The 8,757-nt window shown below is 26.9% G+C and overlaps 1 protein-coding gene across 1 annotated transcript; it reads left to right on the top strand.

Annotated features, from left to right (window-relative positions):
• The first annotated feature begins 1,579 nt into the window (after window positions 1–1,579).
• Window positions 1,580–6,845, top strand: LOC112796379 (naringenin,2-oxoglutarate 3-dioxygenase). The gene is made up of 3 exons (XM_025838807.3): window positions 1,580–2,258; window positions 2,715–3,143; window positions 6,198–6,845. The coding sequence occupies exons 1-3, from the start codon at window positions 1,896–1,898 to the stop codon at window positions 6,504–6,506; spliced, it is 1,101 nt and encodes a 366-aa protein (XP_025694592.1). The 5' UTR covers window positions 1,580–1,895; the 3' UTR covers window positions 6,507–6,845.
• The last annotated feature ends 1,912 nt before the right edge of the window (window positions 6,846–8,757 follow it).

Genomic DNA, 8,757 nt, shown 5'->3' with positions numbered 1-8,757 from the left:
TGTTGGGCATGGATTCTATGCCTAACCCAACCAAGAATTAAGAAGCCCAAATAAAAATCAAAATTTAACTATATGACTCAACCGGCCCAATATGTCCAAAAAGAGAGGCCCAATATGACCAAGGGTTCCCTCAAAATAATAATTCAACCAATGACCAAAACAAAAAACTTCAACAGTGCCAGGAGCCGCCACCTTGAAGGCTGCTAAAATTTTAAACAAAAACAAAAGCTGCTAAAAATATCTTATAAATACTAAAAAAAAAATTAATTATTATATATTTATGTGTTGCTTTATAATTTTTAGAAAGTAATTAAAATTTTCAAAATATACTTATAAAAGTAAATTATTATCACATTTTAATACTTTGAATTATTTATTTATAAAATTTTATTATAGATATAAATATTTGACTATTTTGTTTTTCAATGTACCTTTGAAAGATGGCAGGAGTCAATATGACTTGTAAGATTGAAACTATTATCTAATTGTTAGAGGAGTTTGTGTAGAAGCATTGATATGTGTTACAAAATGTGGTTACAAAGAGAGTTAGGTAGCAACGTGATTGTGAGTTGTGACTTGTGACATTGAATGGTTGAAACTTGAAACTTCTTCCAACTCACCATTTCTCTAGACAAGTTAGTAGGAGCTACCCTTTTTAAAAAATCTAATGTGTTTTAAAAACTATTAGAAATATCATCATGAATAAAGTTTTTTTTCCCCTAAAATTTGTCAAAAAAATTTAACATTTTTTTTAATTTTATTTTATTTTAATTTGTCTAAAAAATTTTCTTTGCATCAAATATATCCCTAACAGTTAAATTTTTTAAAAAATTTAGAATCAATCCAACAATAATACATAACAATTATGTCTAATTTACTTGTATTGAAAGTTGTTCTTGTAAAATTATTGTTAAATTGGCCTTAAAATTAGTTGTCAGGAATATATTTGATACACATTGAATTTTTTTAAGATAAAATTTAAAATAAAATTTATGTTTATTTTTAAAACTTCTAACAAATTTTAAGACAAAAAATATACTTTACTCTATCATTGTTTATATACGCTTTATCAATTTAGATTTTTGTAAAAAATAATTTTATAATAGAATATCAAAATTTGTATAATTAAAAGGTTTAAAATTTTATTGTTGTTAACTCGAAATAAAAATTTTAAAACACAATACAAAAAAGAAAAAAAACTATGTAACATATAATACAAGTCTTTTAATGGATGAAGTATATAGACATTTATTTATCTTATACAATCTTGGCATACCATGATACCATTTATCAGTTTCATAATAATATAAAATAAATAATTAAAATCTTATATTTACTCGTATTTTTAAGTTTTAACACTAAAGTTATGAATCCAATTATTTTTGTTGTTGTTGTTAACAAGTTTATGGACACTACTGTACGCACGTAGCTTATTTAATTGATTTCTTAATATATTTATAAATTAATTTTATATTTTATATTTTTTATTGTTTAGTGTCTAGAGCACTAACTACACAAAACAATGTATCTCAGTATCTCCGTCCTCTTTATATATAGTTACAATTTATTATTATTTAACATATAAAATTAATGTAAATTCATAAGTATCATCATTTCATCACAAATAGAATATGTTGGAGGTATTTATGAAAATATTCATATTTATATATTATAATGACTAATTAATTAAATTTGGGTGCGTGTGAAATTCAAACCTACCACGCCATCACTAGTACTATATAAACCCAAGAAACCCCATCTTCCATTCCCATATCTCACCCAACCATCAAAAATCACTCTCCATTCAAAAAAAAAAAAAAAAAAAAACATCACTCACACCCTTTAAACACCAAATTAAATAATAAGATTTTTCAAAAAAAAAAAATATAATTCATATGGCGCCAGCAAAAACCCTCACTCACTTGGCTGAGCAAAAAACTCTTGAGTCCAGCTTTGTGAGGGATGAAGATGAGAGGCCAAAAGTTGCCTACAACCAATTCAGCGACGTGATTCCGGTCATATCATTGGCCGGAATCAACGACGCAGATGGTCGTAGGGCCGAGATATGCAAGAAGATTGTTGAAGCATGCGAGGATTGGGGAATATTTCAGGTTGTGGATCATGGTGTGGATACCAAGCTCATTTCCGAGATGACAACTCTCGCTAAGGAGTTTTTCGCCTTGCCACCGGACGAGAAGCTTCGCTTCGACATGTCCGGTGGCAAGAAGGGTGGTTTCATTGTCTCTAGCCATCTCCAAGTAAGAATTTATCTAATTTTTTTCTTTTTTTCTTTTCATAATAAGTATCTAAAAAAATTTATAGATTATATATCACACCAATTAATAATTTTTGCTGACAGTATGCCAACTATTGTTAACTTAAAATGAATGATTTGTAAAATCTCTCCAAATTCAGATACTGAATTATGGACAACAATAAATTTTCGTACTAAAATTATCCATCAATATAAAATATATTTTAAAAATAAATTAAATTATATATATTTAAAAATTAATTTTAACGTACAAATAACATTATTTTAATTCATATATATGTATACGAGAGTTTTTGTGTTAATATAGTAAAAATAATTAATTACATGCATGTCGAATACATAAATCCTTGTTAATTTTGGTTAATTTTGCTTCATGGCTTTGAATAATTAATAGAACATTAATAATTTAGATGTTCAAATAACACAATTCATAACACAGGGAGAAGCAGTGCAAGATTGGAGGGAGATAGTGACATACTTTTCATACCCGATTCGCAACCGCGACTACTCGAGGTGGCCGGACAAGCCGGAAGGATGGATGGAGGTGACGAAAAAGTACAGCGAGGACCTGATGGGGCTTGCATGCAAGCTCCTAGAGGTCCTCTCAGAGGCAATGGGGCTAGAAAAAGAAGCACTAACAAAAGCATGTGTGGACATGGACCAAAAGGTTGTGGTGAATTATTACCCAAAATGCCCTCAACCAGACCTCACACTTGGATTGAAGAGGCACACAGACCCAGGCACCATCACACTCCTTCTTCAAGATCAGGTTGGTGGGCTTCAAGCTACAAGAGATAATGGTAAGACTTGGATCACTGTTCAGCCTGTGGAAGGTGCCTTTGTTGTCAATCTAGGAGATCATGGTCATGTGAGTATTCCCTATGCAATCTTTTTTTATTTCACTCTCTCTCTCTCTTTCCTCCAAAATATTTTTTTTATGAATTTAAGTTTATAAAATATTTTACACAATCGTACAATTATATCCGTTCTTTTAGATTATCATTCACGTAGTCAATGTCAAAAACAGTTATTTTTACTAATGTGACATTACGTAATTAAATACACGTGTAAAATTACTTTACACTTACCGTGCATAAAATTTATATAACATAAATTTTAAAAGAAGAAAATAATATTTGACCTTTTAGTTTGATAAAATAAACTAAATATAAGAAGACTTATTTAAAAAGAATATAGAGATTAGATTTGGACTCGGACTTTTTGCAAGTCTACTTAAAAAAAAAAATTCTTTTCCTTTTAATTTTTTTCTAAGAGAATTATTTTTGCGACTTTTTTTTATGTGGACGACGGAAAAATTCAATTAAATTTGGAAAAAAATTAGAGATAAAGTTCAAGTGCAATTCTTGATATATTTTTTTTACATATTTTTTAAATATTTTTTTATAGAAAAGTATATGGAACCAACTAATAATCAGCCAAGAATGAAAAAACATAATTAATTATAATTAGTTTTATTAATTTATAATTTAATTTATTTTTTAAATTATTGTTGTCCACGTTCAAAACATGAGGAAAGATACGTTAGTGTTAGGAGAAAATCACGGAACAGATGCTTTGATCAGTCATTAGTTAATCATATCCAAAACCATCCAATTTACAAGAAAAAGAAACATCCGTGTGCCTATCAGTAGCAACATCCGGTTAAAGTTACCGGTATCTCTAATTTACCAGTTGACTGATTCTTAGCTTATATAGAGTTGGTTCCTAGCATTGTTGATTTTTCATATATTTTAATGAAAAATGAAATCAAATTCATGAGTTGTTTCTTACTTAAAAAAAAGATATGTATTTTGTCACATTAAAATTATCTCTCGAAGATTAAACTGTTTTTTCTTCAAAAGTCATTATCGAAAATTATATCTAACTAAAATGATAGTTTACCCTTTTTTGGTAAATAAAATGTCAACTAATTCAGACTTTTATTGAAATGATGTGAATTTGTGAATTTAGTTTACAATATCTCATAGTTCATATCTTATTCAAAGTTGACTGCTATCATAAGTACACATAAGTACATAACAAATTATTTTTCTTTTTCTCTGGAAATTTTTTTAAATAAATTTAGATAAAAAAAAATGTCAACGCATTAGAGATTAATTTACATTTTTATTCAAATCTTTTAGGTGTAATATTTTCAACAAGTGTTTTAAATAACACAATCTTTTTTTTTTTAGACACAAAAAAAAACACTATTTTTTTAATTCCAAATTTTTATAGTTCAGCCAATTAACACTTATCACATTTTACATCACCTTTAGAATTTAACGTGATTCCATTTAAAATGTTCATGAACCGTTTTCTCTCACTTTCCTATCTTCTAACTTCTAACTACAATAACTCATTTTTGAAAATCAAAGAGACTAGAATTAATAGACGAAACAATATACATGCAAAGTAAACTATATATAAGCTGACGCAAATTAATAAGGGTCAATTAAGTAATTTAATAACCTATATATAATTAATTAATTCACCGAAAAAACAGGTGCCAAGTAAAGTTCATCTCATGTGGAAAGATAGAGAGTCCCCCATCTTTGAATGTTTATTAATAATCACATTTTTCAATATTTATCATTAAAGAAAAATCTGTCCACATCAATATTTTATGAAAAAATCCACACACACACGCATGCTACACATTTAGCTCTTTTTTAGCATATTTATTTTGAATATAAATTTTTGGTCCACTTTGTTACAACTTTTGAAATGTTCTAAATTCAACTATTTTAATCAATAAATTTAGATGGGCCTACTTAATACCCAAGCTAAAGGAGAGGCTGCGAAATAAAATACACTAATAAATAAATGCAATAATAATACAAGTGGTTTGACTCCGGTGATTTTATAGTGTATTTTAAATTTTATTTAATATAATATAACTAGCAGATATTTTTGAACGAAATATTATTACTATTATTATGTGAAGTAAGTAGAACTTTAATTAGGGTTGGACCAAAGAACTATTAATTAATACTTATATATGGTGGACTGCTTTAATTCCTCCCATTAAGTTTAAATTACGGTATGGGTTGGTTAAGTATAAGTTGTTATCGTAACATACATTTTTCAAAAAATTATTATATTTGTGGTGATTATATTTTAATAATTTAAACTTTCAAATGAATTAACCACATTTTATTTAAAAGAAATAGTATATTTATTTTTTAATAACTACATGATAAGCATAAATTGTTGGTAATAATTAATTATGTGTTGGAAATGAATTAATAATTTTCAAAAAATATTAAAAAAAAACTAATCACTTGGTATAGATTTTAAATGATAATCTAAATTGAACCATTTTCTAATAAAATCAAAATATGCTCGATCAATCAATTTATGTTATTATTATTATCATGAATTAGTAGGGCCTACTAATCCCCGAGCAATAAGTAAAATTATAGTTTTTTTTGGTATGTCAATGACCAATTTATTACGAAAAACGAAAGCTAGAGGCTGAAAATATAAACCCAAAGCACAAAACCCTAATAAGTAAACACACAGATAGATGGTTTGACTCTGCTGATTTTGTAGTCTATTTTAAAATGTTATTTATTTTGGATAATTATTTTAACTTCTATCCATTTTTGTATAATAACTACTTTAAAAATTTAAAATGTTTAGCCTTTTATAAAAGTTTTTGCATTTAACACTGTATAATCTAAATTATTGATAAGAATTATACTAATTTTTTAGGTTTAATAAAATAATGACATTTTATTTGATTAGAAATTAGCTAATCATCATACTATAATATTTTTCAAAAAATAGAAATAATAGTAATAATCTATACTTCTCTATAGTAATTTTCTTCATTCATATATTATTATTTTTTTTGTAACATACAATCTCTATTTAATTCATCTAAATTATATATGTGATATATGCTTTTTTTTTGTAGTTCTTAAGCAATGGTAGGTTCAAGAATGCTGATCACCAAGCCGTTGTGAACTCAAACTCTAGCCGTTTATCCATCGCCACATTCCAAAATCCGGCACCGGATGCGATCGTATACCCTCTTAAGGTCGAGGAGGGAGAGAAGCCGGTGATGGAGGAGCCGATCACCTTCGCCGAGATGTATAGGAGGAAGATGAGCAAGGACCTTGAGCTTGCTAACCTAAAGAAGCTAGCCAAGGAGAGGCAAAACCTCCAAGGCTTGAACAACACAAACAAATTGGAAGCCAAGCCTCTTGATCAAATTCTTGCTTAAGTAATAAGTAGTTGCAACTTTCATGGGCTATTTAAAATTACTTTAATAAAAATATGTTTACAATTCGCAACGGAATAGTTATTTGTCTGTCGGATTAAAAAATACCATAAAAAAATATATATTTACATATTATCTCTTAAGCTTTGTGATTTTGTATGTCCAAAGTATAGGTCCATGAATCCTTTTTTTTTTTGTGTTCTGTTAAATTAAAGCTTAATCATATGAGGATATGGCTTTAATTTGTTGTTTCTTTGCCTAGGTCATAGGATCCATGAATATCTATGTAAACACTACTTTATAAATGGGAAATAAGAAACAACGAATTGATATTTGTTGGAATTGGTATCAATATTAATTAATTTTTATTTTTTTATTACAAATATTGGTTCTTAGAATTATCAATCTTTTAACATTTTGTCTCATAACACACATATATATTAATTTACTATGATGTTGAGGCTTTAGTATGGTTTTTTTTTTTTAATTAAAACTATTATATTTCTTTGATTGTTAATTATTATGTGGATATGGCTTTAATTATATTCATTTACTATAATTAGTAGTATAGTATTTCTTTGATTGTTATGAGTTAAGGCCAATATGTTGGGAGTAAAATATATTTTCCTGATTATATATAGGATATAAAAATTTATTTTATATACACTAAAAATGAATTATTATGTATTTATATATAATATAATTTTTTATATAATTTTAATATATATTTTATATTTTTACTTTATATACATAGTTAATTTAATAACTTTTTTTAATACGTAATATAATTGATATGACATTCAAAAATAAATACTATAATATTATGTGAAATTAATTTTGACTAAAGTTAATCACAACCGCCAAGTACACCAACATCCATAGATCTATTAAACTAACGGCTTGAGATCTATCAGTGTATATATAGGTTGAATCTAAACCGTTGACGGCACCTACTACATACTCGTCCTGAAAGGGTGGGAAGCTACAGATAGATACTATGATCGAGGCAATTATTACTTTTGTCTTTTCCTTTTTTGCTTTTAGACCATATCGTTAGGGAACTAGTTTAGTTATGGATTTATGTTATTTCATTCGTTGTACGAAAGAGTAGGTCGAGTGCATTAAGCCGTTCGCAAGGGCCAACTTGATCTTCTTTTTCAGGATCTCAGATGAAGAAATCTTAAGAGAGTCGCTGGATACGATAACTGGCACACTAAAAGTGCGTTCTTCCGAACCTTTCAAATAAGATACATATACTTTTTTATAGTATATTATTATTATTTCTATAGTATATCATTATTATTTTATTAGATTTTTCATATTTTTATATTCATTATCTAAATTATTTGATAATTTCATTCTATGTTTAGATTTCTATTAATATTTATATTAAAATAATATTTTTTTTATTTATTATATTTCTTTTTTTATTCTCATTCCATTTTTTGTGGTTTATTTATTTTTTTTGTTTCGCCTTATATTCCTACAAATGTGATTTCTATTACAGATGGCCAAATATTCTTATTCGCCGATCTATTCCCGGCATCATATCCATAGTTAGCGCATTCATCATAGTTAGAAGCTTCAGCTCCGTATCAAGGTCACGGTCGATATCGTCACTATCATCAATATCGTCACTATCGAAGTTCTTGCAGGGTGGAACCATGCAGTACCAGACACGAGATAGATCTTCCAAAGAACAAGGCTTTTTTCAAATAAGCCAATTCATTTGGGACCCTGCGGATCCACTCTTTTTCCTATTGAAAGATCCTACAAAGGATCGGACTAATGACGTATACAATACTTAAATTCTCGATGTAGGTGCTACATCCCTGTTTCTGTTTATGGTCCACCTGTTATAAAAAGTAACTCCACATCAATTTTTATATCATAAACAATAAATAATAACTCAAAACATCTCTCTTTTCTCTATTAGAAGGAACTAACTGTAGTTTCTATTGTGGTCTCACTTAATTAATTAATTAAAATACTTAAAATTAATGTAATTAATTTTTTTAATAATATAATTTAAATTTATAAATTTAAAAAATTCACTAATAAAAATATTAATATTAAATAAATTTATATATAAAAATAATACACAATATATAATTTAAAATTATATTAATTTATAAAATTATTTAATATAAAGAATATAGTTAAACTCTATTATTTTGTAATGTGTTCACATTTAAATTTTATAAATAAAAATAAATAACTCACTAAAAATTATTTTATAATATATAAAAAATTA

Source organism: Arachis hypogaea, chromosome 1 (assembly GCF_003086295.3).
Source record: "Arachis hypogaea cultivar Tifrunner chromosome 1, arahy.Tifrunner.gnm2.J5K5, whole genome shotgun sequence".
Taxonomy (NCBI): Eukaryota; Viridiplantae; Streptophyta; class Magnoliopsida; order Fabales; family Fabaceae; genus Arachis; species Arachis hypogaea.
The sequence above is the reverse complement of the archived record's forward strand: the minus strand, read 5'-3'. Positions and strand labels throughout refer to the sequence as shown.

Excerpts from the sequence above, each read along its gene's own strand:
- LOC112796379 (XM_025838807.3), top strand. The coding sequence starts at position 1,896 with ATGGCGCCAGCAAAAACCCTCACTCACTTGGCTGAGCAAAAAACTCTT. Across the intron at positions 2,259-2,714 it reads TTGTCTCTAGCCATCTCCAA|GGAGAAGCAGTGCAAGATTG; the intron begins GTAAGAATTTAT and ends TTCATAACACAG. Across the intron at positions 3,144-6,197 it reads ATCTAGGAGATCATGGTCAT|TTCTTAAGCAATGGTAGGTT; the intron begins GTGAGTATTCCC and ends TTTTTTTTGTAG.